The 19,436-nt window shown below is 37.8% G+C and overlaps 1 protein-coding gene across 1 annotated transcript; it reads left to right on the plus strand.

The window, feature by feature from the left end:
• The first annotated feature begins 1,938 nt into the window (after positions 1–1,938).
• On the plus strand, positions 1,939–17,175 carry fbxo10 (F-box protein 10). The gene is made up of 11 exons (XM_056256870.1): positions 1,939–2,236; positions 4,745–5,373; positions 6,583–7,398; positions 9,090–9,239; positions 9,673–9,809; positions 9,936–10,006; positions 10,153–10,305; positions 10,905–11,234; positions 12,559–12,869; positions 13,757–13,938; positions 16,689–17,175. Exons 2-11 carry the CDS (start codon positions 4,783–4,785, stop codon positions 16,864–16,866), a joined length of 2,919 nt encoding a protein of 972 aa, XP_056112845.1. The 5' UTR covers positions 1,939–2,236; positions 4,745–4,782; the 3' UTR covers positions 16,867–17,175.
• The last annotated feature ends 2,261 nt before the right edge of the window (positions 17,176–19,436 follow it).

Consider the following 19,436-nt stretch of genomic DNA (forward strand, 5'->3'; position numbering starts at 1 on the left):
TTCAATAAAAAAAAAATATATACTTCTAAATATGATTTTATATGTCAGGCTTTACACAGGATTAAGAATGGGGCTAGTTGTCACCTTTTTTACTCAAGTGAATATTTCTCAGGGTAGTTTAATTTGTACATGCCTCAAAGTCTTCACTAAAATAAATAAATAGGCCTAAATAACAATCAGAAATATCACTGTTAGGAATTTTAAAAATGGTCAAAAAAGGTGCGCACTATATGATGGAGTAAATTTGTCATTGGGAAACTGCCAGTATGGGATTTCTTTATTTCATTCCACCTTCTGCAAAGAAAAAAAAAGAAAAATACATATATATATATATATATATATATATATATATACTGTATATATATATATATATATATATATATATATTGGGACATCTTTCAAAATGTTTAGACCAAAACTGTGGCTTTTTGTGGCATTTGCTTCATGTCCTAGAATAAAAACGTTCAAAACTTACGCACATTTCTGAACATTATTTAAAAAATATAGAAAATGTAAAAAGCACAGGAGTTTCAGAATTCACCTTTTAGGTATGATTGTGTATAATTTATGTTGTATAACAAAACAGGACAGTGTCAATATACTGTAGGTCTTATTTTACTGTTCTAAAAATGTATGTTCAAAATTCCGCAGGGAACCCATTGAGAATTAGCCTTCTGGCTTCAAATATTGAATTCAGTTTGCTCTACGTGAAGTCTCAAACGAAGATGACATTTAAACAATAAAAGTGTATTCATCAGAGCAAGTGAAAAAAACATATTTTAAACATGCGCATTCAAACAGCGCTTGAAATTTATTTTGAATCAAATAAATTTACACAAAAAAAACCCCAGAAAAGTCCCAAAAAAACTGTCTCTGTTAAATAAATGTAATGTTTGAGATGCCCTTTTGTTAAATGTTGTTACTTTTTTTGTTTTTGAGTTGAAGTGATTTGTGTTTTTTGAATTCAGTAATAATAATAATAATATTATGTCAGCTATTTAATAATTAAAGCTGTTTGACTATGAAGAAAGGACAAAATGTTAATGCCCTAGAGGATCTTGGACAATGATACACAATGATACCGCTTGTCCCCTATGTCGACGGCCCTGGATGGGGTAGACTAAACATGATGTGTTGATTGACATAAAAAAAATTTTTTGAATAAAGTGGAAATGCCATCATGGTTTGGAGAGGATGTAGATGGAGGTGAGATGTAGAATCTGAAAATTGCAGGGGTTTGAGGAGTATAAGACAAGGTCTCTCCATTCTTCCAGAGATGGAGATTTTAATGAGAGATTAGTGGACTGTGGGAGGCTAACAGGGAAAGGCTAGAGAAGAAATCAAGAGACAAAAAGGCAATTCAGACAAACACATGATATTTCACAGCACTGCTTGCTTGTGTTCTCCAAATTGAAAAGGGAGTTGCTCGTATAACCAAATATTAGAGTCTGTTTAGTTTTGTTAAGGTTTTTTTCTCAAGTATTTCACTTATGTAACTTCATTAATCATAGCCTACTCATAAAAGAAATTATGTCAAAACCATTTTTTTTTTAATTAAAATTTATTTCAAAATTCCTTTGTCTCAGCCAGATTACTGCTGACTGGCAAGGACTTTTAATTTGAATGAGAAACCTTTGTCATTTCCAGGAACACACTACTGAGTAATTGAGATATTTAAGAACATTTTAATAATTTCGTTTTTTTTTTTTTAGTAGGCATGGTAGGCTACTGTGTAGATGACTAGTGAAATCGTCATATTTACATAAATCATATAACCACTTACAAGACTAACGTAGTTTGCTAATAAATGATTAAATAGAGGGTGGTCTGCAAGTCTAGTCGAAAAAGGCACACAAATTCCCACAACAAAGCGGTGCGTCATTTCGATCATCTGGCTGGCCAACAACATGATGCTCGTGTAAATGAGGCAGAGAGGGGGAGTTCGGGGTCGAAAGCTAAATATCACGTGTATTGTTGCACAGTAAAAGCCATGTTGCTTAACAACTGTGTCAGACTAGAGGGAAAAGTTATCCTTCACAAGAGAGAACATCCCCCCGCCTTCTGATTGAATACGTGAGCCCTGTTTTCCACGCCTTTAAAAAAAAAGACAAGGAAAATACGCCAAGAAATACGAGATTTTCACCGGATTGGTGTTTGGTTTCTGCCTCGTAACGAAAAACGGCCGCGATGAGCTATACGTCTGATAAAATGCTTGCTGGAAACAGTATTGTCAGAGGTAGGCTCGTTTGTTTTTATTGCGCTGAATCAGATGGCAGCATCGTAACATGTCGTTGTCACGCAGATACAAAGTTGCTGCAGAAACGGAGGATGTGTTGTTTTCCTTTGCCATTTCCCCCTTTCCTTTGAACTTAAGTCGAATGCATTCATGTCTGTTTTCATTTGTGTGCTCTTATTGCGTCCTGTGTTGCTTTGTTATTCCATGCAGGTCAGGGCATTGTGATGCTATACTGTCTCTTTGCCAAGAATAAATATGTTAGCCTTGCATACATTTTGTTGCAAAAATACATTATATGTACAGAATATATCTCACAGAATGTCTTTATTCTAGATTGCAGTGAACCCTTCCAAATGGTTTTTTTTTTGTGTAAATGATACAATGTTATTTTCGGGTATTGGCAAAATATAAGCAAACATAAATAATGTAGAAAATTAATTTGTTTTAATAATATTTTTTTATTCTTTCGCATAAAATTAACTATTTTAATGTTCTTTCTGTGATCCAATAGCGAAAGAACCTTTCAGCATGTTATGCAGCCCTAAATAGGTTTTTATAAATAATGTTTAAAAAATATTTGATCACATCCCATGAATTCAAAATTAGAGATAGCTATGCTTGAGTACTCCTAAAAGTTGACAAAATTAACCTTTATCAGATACATTACCATTCAAAAATTTGGGTCAGTAAGATTTCAAATGCACTCATGTGGGAAAAAAAGGAAGCCTAAATAAGTCCAAAATGGCTAAACGCTCGCTTTTAATTGTCTCAACCAGTAAAATCAGATCCAAAGCAATATGTTGCTCAAATTGGGTGCTCAACAAGGAAATTAATAAAAAAGGAGAAAAAAAGTCGGCACACCATGGCTCCAAAAATGTGAAAAATGTAATGGTAGACTCACACACAGGTGGTAACGAAGAGCCTACGTCTGACGAAGAGCCTATGTGCTCGAAACGTTACCACCTGTGTGTGAGTCTACCATTAATTGTCTCAACCACAAATTATTGGTCATGGTCAGGAAATTAGCAAGATTTAAACAAATGCTGCCTCAGAAAAACGTCAAAGACAAAATGAATAAATCACAATGAAGCGTGAGTTGCATGGTGATGTTCCAGAGTGGCGTCTTCAAAAATCTGGTGAGAAATATAATAATAAATGCATCTCTACCACAGTGAAGCATAGAGGAAGACACTCTGTCATTGTGTGGGGAGCCTTTTTAGCTGCTGGTATTGGTGAACTGCTTCACTGTGGAAAGTCATTTAATGCTTTGGAGTACAGGATGCAGAAAGGCTTGCTTCCCACATCTAAAGAGATATGATCAGATGTTATTTTTCAACAAGACAATGCTTATGCCCAAGTTGCAAAGACAACCAAGAAGTGGCGTGAGAGCAAGTCCATCAGGCTCATGTTTTGGCCTGGTCAGAGTGCAGATTTGAACCCTGTAGTGAATATTTGGTCACTGGTCTTACTGTGAACTCAAATGAACTGGGAGACATTTTTCAAATACTCATGATCCGTTTGAAGCCATCAACATTGAGTGGAACAACACTGACTCCTCTTCCTGGAAAAGCTGCCTGCAAGTGTACCCTCATGGCTTAAACATTTAGGGAAAAACTTAGGCTGTTCTGGCCTAAGTCACTTTATCTACAGTTTTTTTGCAGTTCTTGGTAATTTCTAAAATGGTTAAGACCATTAAAAGACCACTAAATATTTAGCCATATTTGGCTTGGCCCTTTTCTTCTTCTTTTTTATTTTGCCCAGGAGTGTTCATGCTTTTCTTTTAAACTTTATATTCATAAAAAAATGCACAGTGGTTTCCAACATTGATAATAAGAAAGGTTTTTCTGAAGGATCATGTGACTCTGAAGACTGGGGTAATGACTGCTGAAAATTCATCTTTTCCATCACTGGAATAAATTCCATCTAAAAAAAAAATTTAAAATAGAAAAGAGTTATTTTAAATTTTATAAAATGTACTGTATTTTTGATCAAATAAATCCAGCATTCTATAAAAGTTCCTTCGATAAAAACAGAAAAATATCTTACAGACCCCAAACTTTAGAGCGGCAGTGTATACACATTTAAAATCTCTTTCTCTTGGGAACAGACCAAAAATGAGAGTATCCTATAAGCCCATAACTGCAAGTAGTAATTTGTAATTCATGTCTAAATCATTTTTGGTTACACTTTATTTTAAGGTGTCCTTGTTACACTGTGTAATCATACATTTAAGTACTGAGTAATATTAAGTAACCACATGTAGGGTTAGGGTTTGGTTTGGTTTGGTTTAGGGTTAGTTGCATGTAATTATGCATAATTTATAGTTATTACTATAGTAACTGCATGTAACAATGACACTGTAAAATAAAGTGTTACATAATTTTTTAAGAACATTTAAAAAATCGTCATTGTTCCAACAGGAAATATGTCAATACAAGAAAGCAAACTGTAATTACAATGATATTTATCATTTTAATGAACGAATGCATTTGCCCTGTTTACTCTAAGGTGATCTGCCCAGGTGAGGTGGTTTGGTACTGACAGATATGGAGGTGGGAAGTCTGCCTGTTGAGCTTTGGCGGCTCATCCTGGCATACCTGCCTCTGCCAGATCTGGGTCGATGCTGTCTGGTGTGCAGAGCCTGGCGTGAACTCATTTTGAGCTTGGACAGCACACGTTGGCGGCAGCTCTGTCTAGGATGCCCTGAATGTCGCCACCCAAATTGGCCCCGTCGCCCCCATCTGCCCCCGGTGTCCTGGAGAGAGGCTCTCCGTCAGCATGCTCTTGCCAGCCGAACCTGGACCCAGAACGGCTCGGACCTCCACTCGTCTGCCTGCCTCCACCTTTTCCGCCGGAGGAAAGACCGCAGGGTTTGGCATGTTGGCACAGTGGCAGGGCGCGGGTATGAGACTTTTAGGGGGGCTCTGGCTGCAGCAGGGCCGTACGATAAAGTGGTGCTCCATGCGGGTGTATACGAGGAACAGGTGGAGGTGTCCCTCAAGGTGCCTGTGGAGATTGTTGGAATGGGCAAGTTGGGGGATGTATCGTTGTTGGTGAGCTTTGATCAACTGTGCCCGACGGCGAGACTGTGCAATCTGGTATTCATGCCAGCGTGGTTTTCACCTGTGGTTTATAAGGTGAGCCTTGATACTTTCGCAAGCCCATACATCCACATCAAAAGCATGGAAATTGTAACATCTGTACTGTGCATATTCATTTACAAAAAGTGACAACAGCTAGTCATACATATATTTTTATATTTAATTACTTCAGCCCTTTAAAGGTAGGGCAGGCAATTTTCGGAGAGGCAAGGAATAGCGGGCTAGCTTTTGAAAGCATAAGATCCCACCCTCCCTTCAGAGTGTCTCCAAAGCCACACCTTCTTCAAAACACATGAATGCGTAGTGCGTACAGCAGGGAGCAAACAAAAGCGTCACGAGAGACGCGTTAAACTACCTCATGTCTCAAAGCATATAACATTCCAATAATAATGAACATATTAAACTTAAAGAGCACTGACCTGTGTCACCTGACTGCTGCAGATTCATTTAGATGTTGATAGTGTTGCCATTAAAACACATAAATTCGAGTCACGGACAGCTCAGAGTATAACGTCACTGGTTCCATCTCTTCCAAATTACAGTAGTTATGGCGTGAACGCAGCATAAGCTTGTTGTTTTGGTTTAGGAGGAACTGTAAAAAGTGTCTGCTGTTTCGGTTGCGGTGCTCGGTGACTGACGTCTGTCTAACTCTGCGTTGCATGAAACGTGCTGATGACGTGTGATGTCTGCATGAGCAGGGTGCGCTGAGGTATAAAAATATATACGTTGACAGGCAGGTAGGACATCGTATCGTTGCATTCAGACCGAACATTTTATGGTCCTACACCTTCCACAGACGATATATATATATATATATATATATATACACACATATAAATACATTTAGAACACTTACCTTTGTGATTGCTATCAGGATGTGAAGAGATCAACCAGCATAACAAAAAAATATTTCTTGAACAAATCACCTACCCTGCCTTTAAACATCAGTGATGGTGTGTCCTTTCTCCATGTTTACTGAAAACAAATTGGAATACAGCTGTATCCAGTGATTCAAAACAATTTCACACATCAATCAGATCACATCTGTCTGTCTGTCTGCCTGCCAGCCAGCCAATCACTTCGTCTATCCGACTGTCCATCTAACATTGTTTGTCATCAACTCTTTTATCTGAAGGTTGATTAATATTGGTTCCATGTGTCCCTGCCACTCTTTAACAAGCTTTACACAGAAAACACTGTTAGTTTTCCTATAGTGCTATAATTACATATTTTTTTCTTTCTTAGACATCTTCTGGACATGTCCAGTTGGACAACTGCAACTTTGAGGGCTGTCAGCTGCATATCCGGGGTCCAGGGACGTGCCAGGCTCGTTTCTGCTCTTTTGCCCAGGGCAGCTCTGCCCATTTTCTGGGAGTAGCCATCAGTTTAATGGACAGTTGTGAATTCTCAGGGGGCGATTCCGCCTCTGTCACTGTGGAAGGTGCTCCGGTCTCTGAACGCAACTGGGCCTTCAAACACCTGGTCGCCTTGGCCAAGACCTTCACCATGATGACTAGTAATGGGTCAACTGAAATATCTAACCAGGGTGGAAAAGACAACATGGGTGCTGGTAGTCATGGAAACACACCCTCAGAAGGAGTAAACACAATGAAGGACTGGAGTAAGCAGGAAGTAGATTGGGAAACAAACTGGGCAAAACAGAAAGGTGGAGATAGTCTCCTTCCAGGCCAGGATGGTACAATGATTGAGGAGGATGGCATGGAAACATCAAGTGAGTCAAGTGAGGAAGATGATGAGCTAGATGGCGAGAAAAGCACAGCCTTAAAGCTTTCATACGACCAGCACGGACTAGCGCATCTCTCCAAAGCGGTTATGCCTGATTCTTCTGCTTTTCCTGCACTGTTGAGCCTGTCTGCAGAGCTGCAGAGGGACGCAGAGGCGCGGGAGTTGGTCGCATCAGTTCAAGGCTGCTTGCTGCGCCGCTGTCTGCTGCGGGATGGAAAAGGTGGTGTGCATCTGTGCAATCATGGTCAAGCACGACTGGAGGCCAATGTGTTCAGGGGGCTCAACTATGCAGTGCGCTGCATCCAGAATGCCAAAGTGTGTAAAACATGTATCTTCATGCCCTTTAAAGCTGAAGTATGTCATTTTGTCATCGTTAAAATTCCTTCACCTAGTTTAATGTGCAGAGATGGCTATAAGTAAGCCTTTAGTTGGCCGATTTCCCTCTTCCAGCTCTGTGGCGCAACAGGTTTTATGGTATGGTTGGGTTTAAGGGTGTGTTAAGGTGTAGGGAAGGGTCAAAAGTGTAATTGTAGATATAATTACAGAAATTAGTTACAGCTTGTTATTAAGTGGTTTTAAAAAAATATATATATAAGTACAATGTAAAAACATGTACTGTATCTACACAGTAGTTGCTTTGTATCAATTGAAATGTTAGTTCATAGTAGTTAAATACACTTAATATAAGTGGGATCAGAATGTCATTACTGGACCTTCCGGTGAAAGCGACATACTTCTCTCTGGTCACGTATGCAGGACTTCTCCAATCATTTCATCTTCTTAAACCCTAAAGTCCCCACCCTACATTTTTTCTTTTTCTATAATCTGTTACAGATGTACGTCACAATACAGAAAAAAAGATCTGTTGCTACTTTCGCACATCTCAAAATCAATATCCATTTTCACACTGTACATTATAATATCGTGATGTCTGAGTTCCCTTGTAGCATTTAAAATTATAATTGTTTTTTTATTTTTATTTCATTTTTTTATTTATTTAGACAAATTAATATAGAATTGTAAAATCGACAATTTATCGGTTAGTGGCCATAACATTAAAATAATTATTGGCTTATTGGTGTTTTGGCTTATTGGCCAGAGTTTTAATATAAATAGCTCATTCTTGCTATTTGTGCCTGGATTTGCATAATTAAATAAAGTATGGAATACACTAAATGCCCAGATATTTGCCCTGAATTACAGTTTCTAGTTGCTAGTTGCCAAAAGTGAGAGCCGTTCTGCAGATATTGGGCAGTCGGAGTTGAGAGATTTCACAGAATGACACGCAGTGTATGATGGGCACAGACTCGGACACAAATTTTTAGCTTCAGACTATGATCCATCCAGTCGGAGGATATACAACATGTTTGATATTTTGAAACTATTTTAGAACACATACATTTCTTTTGTCATCCATCTTGCATGCAACGAGGTGCATGCTATTGCAGTTGTGTAAGTCTGTTGTGTTCGAAAAAGACTTAAAAATCTGGTTGTGTGAGATCCTCGTTTGTGTAGTGTATTCCAGCCTTATCCCATCCTGCACAGTTCGTACTACAGATGTGAATGTTATCTCAGTTTGTGCAGGTTGTTTGGGCAGCAGTGATCAGAATTCCAATTTTTACTTGGCAGATGTTAAAATGTCAAAAAAGCAAGCACTTAGAACACCCTAGCAACTGCATAGTAATACTCAACAACCAGTCAAAACACCTTAGTAATGGCATAGCACCTTCCTGACAACTATCCATAACACCCTAGTATCATGTCAGAGCCTTCTGCACAGGCAAGCACCAGCTGGCAGCTAAATTTTCTAAAGAGATTTTTTTCATTCCATTGTATGCTTGCAAGAAGCGCAACAATTACAACCAGCAGATTTAATAATATCTGCAATCATAGAAAATATTTCATGACATTGCACTGTTTCTGATCATCTTCTCTCTTTTATCTTTCTTTCATGTTTTAGTTCTCTTTCACGAATCTCTCTCTCTCTCCCCCTTTTTTCTGTTTAGATGGTGATGTTGCGTAATGAAGTGTGTGGGTGCAAGGCGTCTGGTGTGTTCCTGCGACTCTCTGCTCAAGGTCTCATTGCTGACAACAACATTCACTCCAATGGAGAAGCGGGACTAGACATTCGCAAAGGGGCTAATCCTATCATACTGGTACACATTTCTTTTAGTACACTACAAAAAAAAAAAAACATAACCAAATTGCATTAGATTATAAGAGTTAATATCTCTTGAATCTTATTTTCCTTAGGGTTAGGGTTAGAGTAAAAAAAATCTCATCATAAATCTAGCCAAATTTAATTAGGTTTATGCTTTAAACATGAAAAACAATTTGCCAGTGGCATATCTGAATATTTTACATGATTTTGCTTTTAAATAAATAAATTAGTTTTAAGGGAGTTTTATATATATTTAATTTTTTAAGAAGTTTGTGTATATTTAAAGGAAAACTTTAAGATATTTATATTTAAGATATATATAGGAAAACAAAAGATATTTTGGAATTTCCACTATCCCATATAATTTTCTATGTATACATATAAACAGTTTTTGTCTTTTCTTTCCCTTTCTCTTTTCCTGGCTGCAGTGTAATAGAATCCACAGTGGCTTGCGTTCAGGGATCGTTGTTCTAGGCAACGGGAGAGGTTCCATTCGCAGCAACCAGATCTACGGCAACAAGGAAGCTGGCGTGTATATTCTCTTTAATGGCAATCCTGTTGTCAGGTATGCAGTGCAGTGTTTTAATGCAAATAAAATTGGATAATAAGAACCATTCGATATATTTGTTTGTTATCATGAAACTAATAAAACTAAAGATCTGATTTCTGTTTCTTTCTGTCTTCATGATAGTGGAAATCACATTTTCCAGGGTCTTGCAGCAGGCGTTGCTGTCAATGAGAACGGCAGAGGACTGATCTCTGGTCTGTTTGACTGCAGCACCATTTTCCATTTAATTGTTTATAGGTGCTTCAAGCACTGTAGACCTTTCCATTTTAAGTGTTTCCTCATGCTCTTGAAATGACTAAATCAATTTTAACTGCTGCTTTACTATTCTCGTCTCTGATAGAGAATGTTATTAGGCAGAATCAGTGGGGTGGCGCCGATATCCGTCGAGGAGGCGATCCAGTCCTGCGCAATAACTTCATCTGTTACGGCTTCTCGGACGGAGTGGTGGTGGGAGAGAGAGGGAGGGGTCTCATTGAAGGCAACCACATTTACGGTGTGAATATTTCAGCTTTTTGCATTTAAGGCATTTGGCAGATCTTAACCAGAAATTGTTCATTTTGTTGCAAATATGTGTGTGATAGAAATTAATTTTGTGCGTAATCGAGTGCCATGCAACACAAAAATGTGTACCCTAACACAAAGGCTGCATCCGAAATCGTATACTTCCCTATAGTAGGTGAAAAACAGCATGTGACAAAAGAAGTATGTCCGAATTCACTGTTTCTCATCAAAGAGTAGGGAAAAAGTATGAATATTATGGACACTCTACTTTCCCATGAGGCCACAGAAGAGGATTTATGAATGGCAGTGAAGGGACGCAACTGATGCTAGGAGGTCACATGATAATGACAGCATGGAGAATGTACTGTAGTATGTCCGGATTGCATTCATACTATATAGATTGTACTTTTTTAGTGGTCCTGAAGTAATTACTTACTCAAAATAAGTACCTATTTAAGAGAGTATGCTATTTTGGATGCAGTCGCAGATCAAGACCAACTGAATAAGATGAAACACATCAGAATAAAGATTCTTTTTAGTTTTTTTTTGTTTCTACATCATACATGACTTGTATTCCCTGGTGTTTTGTAGGCAACAGAGGCTGTGGAGTATGGGTTATGTCATCTAGTTTACCTCAGCTCATTGGAAACCATATTACCCATAACCGTATGTATGGGCTGGCTGTGTTCTGCCGGAAGGACACAGAGTCTGCAGTGAGCCGAGAGGGCTATCGCTCTTTACAGGACAGAGAGAGAGTCGTCGGTGTTGGAGAGAGGGACAGAGGAGGGCCGGAGAACTTCAATGAGGAAGGAGAACTGATGGCATGGGAAAGTGATATCGATAGTGAAGATGAGCGCTTTTCCACTCGACGGCCAATCACAGTTGCCCTAGTGGAAAACAACTGCATTAGCCACAATGGAGGTTAGTTGCTGTTAAATATCATGACTCTTTTGCCGCATCTGGGATATTCAAATTACACAGCTACTTTTAGAAGTTGTTTTAATTTTTGCTGCTAATTGGAACACATGCATTATTGAATATGCCATGAGTGGTCTGTCACTATTCACACATAAAACGTGGCCGTGATTAAATTAATTCATAATTTGTGGCTACAATATCTGGCTTTTTTGTGCATGTCATGTGCAGGGCTCCATAGATTACCATTTAAATGTTGTTTAATATTTTAAATGTTAATTTTTCTTTTTGAGAGAATAATTTTTTTTATTTCAGGGCTGGTAAATTTATTAAATATGTTGTACACAATTTTTCACATTTTGAAACAAATTAATTTGATGATGACATTTCATTCTGACTATCTGAAGTCTTGTTTAAATCGTAAAATGACTTTCTACAGAGTTTCTACTTGCCACTTTAACCTTTTGCGACCGCCTTTGTGACGCAATATTCTCTGAAGCTACTTTGGAATTATATTTTTAATGGAAAGTGTTATTCAAGTATATTAAAATTTGAAAATGTTTCTTTAGGTACTTTAAACATAACTCTGATAGTGAATAAAAAATATTTTGTTAACTTTAAGTTTTCAGATAATACTTAATATTTAAGCCAATTATTTAATTTAGGAAACATGTTGTTTTTACAATATCATGCTTAATAATCATGCTTCAATGTCTTTAAACATGAAAATATATGCCTTTATATTTTAGTAATGGGGTCCTTCATAGGGGGATCAGGTCAAGTCCATTTATTTGTATAGTGTTTTTTAATAAACATTGTTTCAAAGCAGCTTTACAGAAAAGTTAATATCTTCCTGACTTATAGTCACATTTAGCAGCTAATATAGTTTACATTTTGCTATAGTATACAAGCAATCACGCAATTGAGATTTGCTATATAATATTAATTGCCCTATGTGAGTGTGCTGTATGTATGTGGATAAAGTTGAACATACTTATATATCTAACTTTATATAAAGATCTGGGCAATAATGTAGTTACATTTTGTAATGAAATAAAAAGATCAGGCAATTGAGATTTGCTATATATATATACAAACTTCAGAGCTTATACAGATTACAATTTTGTGACTATATAAACAACCATGCAGCTGAGATTTGCTATATAAAATGTACTATATCATCATATCTGGTTGCCCTGTTGCCATCAAAAAGTTCTAAAAACCCCTATTCAGCTTCACCTGAGTATCCCTGGCTGTCATACATGTTCAAATTAGATTGACATCTCACTCACGTCTGTGTTCATTCTTCTTCTCTTCTCTGTCTCTCCAGCTGTCGGAGTGTATGTGAAGAGCAGTGAGCCTCTGAACGTGGTGTCCAACATGGTGAACAATAACAGAAGAGCCGGCTTGTCTATCATTCAGAGCGCTCAGCTGACACGTTTAGTTGGAAACTGTGTCCTCTGTAATGGCTGGACGGGAGTGGCCGTGGACAGAGAGTGTCGAGTAGAGCTGCGCGGCAATGGGGTTTATGGCAATGGATGTCATGGTGTCTGCTTCCGAGGCGATGGGCTCATTGTGGAAAATGATGTGGTCGGAAATAATGCTGTTGGAATACGAGTGATGGACAATGCAGATGTTAAAGTGAGTTTGCTTCAATCTCTGTGTCACAGGGTTGAGAAAGTAAAAGCATACAGAGGCTGTGTCTGAAACCAATATACAGAGGTAGATGGTGTTTTTGTGTCACAACCAAACAACAGATACTGTTTTTTTAATGGCCAATATTGATACTGATAATTTTTGCATAATTATCCACAAAAAACAACTATTTTCAGAACTGGTTTTTAATTGTTGTATGTCTACTTTTTGACAATAATAAAACTAAAATAATTATTAGACTGCAATAAAAAATGTGGATATAACTTTTTATATTAAAATAATAATAATGACGCCATGTTTTTAGCATATACACTTTATTGTAGTCTTAATAATTATGTTAGTATTATTATTATTATTATTATAAATATTTATTAATATCAATAATATTAATACATGTATTGTTGTTGTTATTTAAATCATAATTAACCTTTAAAAGTTCTTGCTATTTCTCCAAAAATTCTAACTTTTAAAAAATGTAATTAATTAAAAGATATATACTTTTATAAAAATTATATAATTATTTTTTAAAGTCATCATCTGTGTCTCTTCCTGACAATTATATCACACAATCCTGAGCGCACAAATTGGTGGTTAGTTGAAAGAACATTGTGTCGGATGGAGCAGTTGAAGGGGGGAAATTTGTTGATAAACGTGCATTTTTCTTCTTCTTCATTTTTATAAACTTTTTGTTTTAATGAGAAATTATTAAATCATTAAATATTTATATGGTTATTACTAAAGCCTACATTCGTACAAAAGCATTGGCTGTGTAGCAAATTCTTAGGTTTCTGACACTGCCCATGTACTGTTTGATCTGCAGTCCTGAAAAGGCTCCTGCTATCAGATGCTGACATTTGATATCTGTTCTGCAGGTCTTGCGGAATCGCGTTCAGGCGTTGCGGGGTTATGGGATTTCCGTAAAGGAGCGGGTCCGAGGTGTGGTTCAGGAAAACCTGGTTTATCAGGGCCACCCTACGAGTACTAAAACCCCCATACGGACAAACACACAGAACATGGAGTGTGTTGTACTTAACAACTCTCTGCTCAGACCAAGGTAGAACACACACGTAACCGACTCAAAACTCTATAAATGTAGTCTATAAGAAGTAAAAGCCAAGTTTCACATGTCTACAATATACACTCACCTAAAGGATTATTAGGAGCACCTGTTCAATTTCTCATTAATGCAATTATCTAATCAACCAATCACATGGCAGTTGCTTCAATGCATTTAGGGGTGTGGTCCTGGTCAAGACAATCTCCTGAACTCCAAACTGAACGTCAGAATGGGAAAGAAAGGTGATTTAAGCAATTTTGAGCGTGGCATGGTTGTTGGTGCCAGACGGGCCGGTCTTTCACAATCTGCTCAGTTACTGGGATTTTCACGCACAACCATTTCTAGGGTTTACAAAGAATGGTGTGAAAAGGGAAAAACATCCAGTATGCGGCAGTCCTGTGGGCGAAAATGCCTTGTTGATGCTAGAGGTCAGAGGAGAATGGGCCGACTGATTCAAGCTGATAGAAGAGCAACTTTGACTGAAATAACCACTCGTTACAACCGAGGTATGCAGTAAAGCATTTGTGAAGCCACAACACGCACAACCTTGAGGCGGATGGGCTACAACAGCAGAAGACCCCACCGGGTACCACTCATCTCCACTACAAATAGGAAAAAGAGGCTACAATTTGCAAGAGCTCACCAAAATTGGACAGTTGAAGACTGGAAAAATGTTGCCTGGTCTGATGAATCTCGATTTCTGTTGAAACATTCAGATGGTAGAGTCAGAATTTGGCGTAAACAGAATGAGAACATGGATCCATCATGCCTTGTTACCACTGTGCAGGCTGGTGGTGGTGGTGTAATGGTGTGGGGGATGTTTTCTTGGCACACTTTAGGCCCCTTAGTGCCAATTGGGCATCGTTTAAATGCCACGGCCTACCTGAGCATTGTTTCTCACCATTTCCATCCCTTTATGGCCACCATGTCCCCATCCTCTGATGGCTACTTCCAGCAGGGTAATGCACCATGTCACAAAGCTCGAATCATTTCAAATTGGTTTCTTGAACATGGCAGTTCACTGTACTAAAATGGCCCCCACAGTCACCAGATCTCAACCCAATAGAGCATCTTTGGGATGTGGTGGAACGGGAGCTTCGTGCCCTGGATGTGCATCCCACAAATCTCCATCAACTGCAAGATGCTATCCTATCAATATGGGCCAACATTTCTAAAGAATGCTTTCAGCACCTTGTTGAATCAATGCCACGAAGAATTAAGGCAGTTTTGAAGGCGAAAGGGGGTCAAACACAGTATTAGTATGGTGTTCCTAATAATCCTTTAGGTGAGTGTATATCATAATATATAGTGATGCTCCAAAAATGATTGAACAAAACAAAGAAACGGAAAGTAATTAAGCTGAAACTGAAAATAAAGTTTATTTCATAATCAGTTAATTAATCAAATTTATTTGATAATCACCTTCAAATAAAAACTAGTAGTAAAGAGGAAGAGATTATCGGTTCAATTCACCCAATTCAGTTAGTTCACCCAAAAATGAAAATTCTGTTCAATTCATCAATTACTCACCCTCATGTTGTTCCAAACCCGTAAGACTTTCATTCATCTTCGGAACACAAATGAAGTTATTTTTAATAAAATTAGAGAGACTTCTGTCCCTTCATTGACAGCTACACAACTACCACTTTGGCACTTAAAAAAGTTCATAAAGAGATAAAGCGAAACTAATCCATATTAATTAAGCGGTTTAGTCCAAATTTGAATTTAGGCTTTTATTCACATATAAACATTCATCAACACACACATTAGTTATGATAAACGGAAGCTCAAGCATGTTCACTTGACATGCGAAAAATCAATGAGGTTCATTCTCGTGAGTTACGCAGCACATTTGAGCTTCCGCAAGAACCAATGAGGTTTGTTCTTGCATGTCAAGCAGGTTCGGTTGAGCTTCTGTTTATGTTCGCTGATCAATGTTTATATGTGAATAATGCCTACATTTAGTCTGTTCATCATATAAAGCAGGGGTGGGGAACGTTGATCCTGGAGGGCCACTGTCCTGCAGAGTTTAGCTCCAACCCTGAAAAAAACATTCAGCTGCCTGTAACTTTAGTAATCCTGAAGACCTTGATTAGCTTCAGGTGTGTTTGATTAGGGTTGGAGCTAAACTCTGCAGGACAGTGGCCCTCCAGGATCAACGTTCCCCACCCCTGATATAAAGCGATCAGGTCACTTCAGAAAATTTGGACTAAACCGCTCAATTCATATGGATTAGTCTTCTAATCTCTTAATGAATTTTTTGAAGCGTCAAAGTGGTAGTTGCGTAGTTGCCAATGGAGAGTACAGAACTGGCTCAGATTTTGTTAAAAATATCTTCATTTGGTTTGAAGATGAACGAAAGTCTTAGGGGTTTAGAACGACATGAGGGTGAGTGATTTTTGGGTGAACTAACTAACCCTTTAAAGAGAGTTGTTTTGTTCACGCATCAACTGAAAATAGCATAGACTAAAATATCTTGGTTCATCGAAATGAAGACAACCCAGCCCTATTGTGTCTACATGTTTATCTGTTGTAGCTTATCCACATTGTGTGCATGAAATAAGACACTGACACGGTCAAACGCGCCATCGGAGAAGCGTCAATTAAATGTCACCATTTTGGTCAATGATTTCGTCCCTCTGTCTCAGCCAAAGCCAAAAAGGAATTAATTGGTTGCTTGAAATTCAGTGCATCACTAATAATATATGGCATACTATATTTGAACTCTACTTCTCTTTCTGTTGTAGATCGCAAGCTCTTTGGGCCCTGGAAAATCCACCTCCTCGTCCCCATAATACTAACCCCTCTAGTGTCACCCCTGCCACACTCCCTGCTCACCTTGCCATCACTATGACAAACAGAATCACTGCCTCTGTAGAAAGCGGTTGCCATAACAACGGCAGCATCTTTTGCTCAATTTTATGAGGTACATCATTCCCGGCTTTATAGCTCAACGATGGATCAGATGGAAATTCATAAACATTTTCCCCTCAACATGAAGAACATAGAGGAGGTCAAGGCACTGCTTCAACATTCTGGGTTGGATGATGGACAATTGGATTAAGCCTCAACCACTTTGACATCCAAATGATCTAAAAGCACTTTTTAATATGATTAACCAATGGTATCTTGTTTAGTAGTCCAGGAATCAAACTATGATGGATTAAAGATTCACCCAAAAATTAAAATTCTGTCATCAATTACTCACCCAAATGTCGTTCCAAACCCGTAAGACTTTCGTTGATCTTCGGAACACAAATGAAGATCTTTTTGATGAAATCTGAGAGCTTTCTGTCCCTCCATTGACAGTCTACACAACCACCCCTTTCAAGCCCCAGAAAGGTAGTAATGGCATCATTAAAGTAACCCATGTGACTCCAGTGGTTTAACTTCAATTTTATGCATATGAAACTTTATTTACAAATCATTAATCTCCAACAGACGTTCACAAATGCACCACAATGCATGCGTGATGTTGATGCGAGAGCAGACATTGTTACGTGGCCACGTGTTGGAGATTAATTAAACCACTAGAGTGTCACATGGATTACTTTAATGATGCCTTTACTACCTTTTTGGGGCTTGAAAGTGGTAGTTGTGTAGACTGTCAATGAATGGAAAGAAAGCTCTCAGATTTCATTAAAAAGATCTTCATTTGTGTTCCGAAGATCAACGAAAGTCACGTGTTTGGAAGGACATGAGGGTGAGTAATTAATAACAGAATTTTCATTTTTGGGCGAACTATCCCTTTAAGACCTTTTTTGTTTTGTTTTTCACTCTCTCGAAATGGAAGTGAAGCTGGTCTGGGATCAGTGTTCATGAGCATCTTACTGGAACACTTACTGGAGTTTGTATTTTATCCTGTTTCTTAATTCTGTTTGGCTAGCAAACCAGCTGAAACCTGCCGCCCCGTCCAATACAGAATACATTTGTGCCGGAAAGCTTGTTTTTTTGTTTTTCAGAAACAACACTAAGAATTGTTGGAAGCAAATCAAGATAGCAATTTTTTTTATTTAAAAAGAAATCCTATATGATTCAGTAAGGCACATGAATTTCATTGTCCAGTGAACCTATAGCCTGTGGTTATCATTTCAGCCATTCACACAAAGTCAGGAGGGAGAATGAGACATAAGAAGTAGAAGAGAGAGACATGTCACGTGACTTTCCCTCTCTCTTCCCAAAAGACCAGAACCAGTGCTGAAAATAGAAGATAAACAATTTTAGTGCACCTTGGGAATTGTAGTCCTGCTGGCTTCTGCTGAGATTCTTTAATGGACAAAAACAAATATGCACCACTGAGTACTGCTGCCAAACAAGTGGCAAACTGGCAATATTTAACTTTCCTATTAAAACCCTCTAGTTTTATGCACCTGTGCACATTACTGAAGGGATTAGTTCTCGAATGACCTGGCAACCCTTGGAGAATTTGTAAGAACTTATCAGAAGAAAGACAATTTAAAGATCTTGAATGTGATTTCACAGGCACTGAATCAATATGCCTCTCAATGAATCATTTATTTTGAAATGAATAGCAATGAAGAATTGTACTAAATACTGGGATATGCAAAAACTGCTATGAAAGCTGTTTTGCTATTTTGAAGACTGTAAGCAAGATTATCATGTCGCTCCAGCTAAATAGTAGAATCGTATGAAAACCCTTTTGAGACGTTGTGATGTCAGAAACCTTAATAGGTATGAGAATAAAAAGAGACTAATGATGAATTGTAATTTAAAGGGACAGTCCACCCAAAAATGAAAACTAACACTAAAGAAGATATTTTGAATAATGTTGGTGAGAAAACCGTTTTGTTCCCAATGATCTCCATACTATAGACAAGAAATACTATGGAAGTCAATAGAAACCAAAACTGTTTAATTACCAACATTATTTAAAATATTTGTTGTTCTGTAGCTGAATGTCATACTCATCATGTTGTTCCAAACCTGTGAGCAAATGATGACAGAATTTTCATTTTTGAATGGATTATCTATCAAAGGGCTTTTGAAACTGGGTTGTTTTTTTTAAGAGACCATGGCTTTGTTCGGAATGGAATCCTAGCTTACTATGTATTGAAAGCTGTGCAGCATATACTGTACATAAAACAGTAGATTTTATCCTGAATCCAAGTAAACATCATATGACCTCATTGCTTGTGAGTGGCATACAGTTGTCAACTTGCCATTTAAAAATGAATTAAGAGGTAAAAAAAGTCTTAACCTTTGGCAGTCTGATCAAATGACAGTGTTTTAACAGTAATTTCAGTTTATTCATTATACTGGAAATGAAAGTTTACTCCATGGCCTTTGCATTGCTTTAAAACGTGGTAGATGGTTAGGTATCCCAAATCTTTGCACACTGTGTACAGTATACATGCTATACAGGAATAGTATGGAAGTATGCCATTTTGAACATAGCCCATAATTAAAATAAGGATTTTGTGATGGGATTTTCTTCCAGAACACTAGACCTTATTTATCGAAAGGTAGCCATCTTA

This window comes from Rhinichthys klamathensis, unplaced genomic scaffold (assembly GCF_029890125.1).
Source record: "Rhinichthys klamathensis goyatoka isolate OS25496 unplaced genomic scaffold, OSU_Roscu_1.1 h1tg000133l_1, whole genome shotgun sequence".
In the NCBI taxonomy this organism is placed as follows: Eukaryota; Metazoa; Chordata; class Actinopteri; order Cypriniformes; family Leuciscidae; genus Rhinichthys; species Rhinichthys klamathensis.

Excerpts from the sequence above, each read along its gene's own strand:
- fbxo10 (XM_056256870.1), top strand. The coding sequence starts at position 4,783 with ATGGAGGTGGGAAGTCTGCCTGTTGAGCTTTGGCGGCTCATCCTGGCA. Across the intron at positions 10,007-10,152 it reads CGGCAGAGGACTGATCTCTG|AGAATGTTATTAGGCAGAAT; the intron begins GTCTGTTTGACT and ends CGTCTCTGATAG. Across the intron at positions 10,306-10,904 it reads TGAAGGCAACCACATTTACG|GCAACAGAGGCTGTGGAGTA; the intron begins GTGTGAATATTT and ends GGTGTTTTGTAG.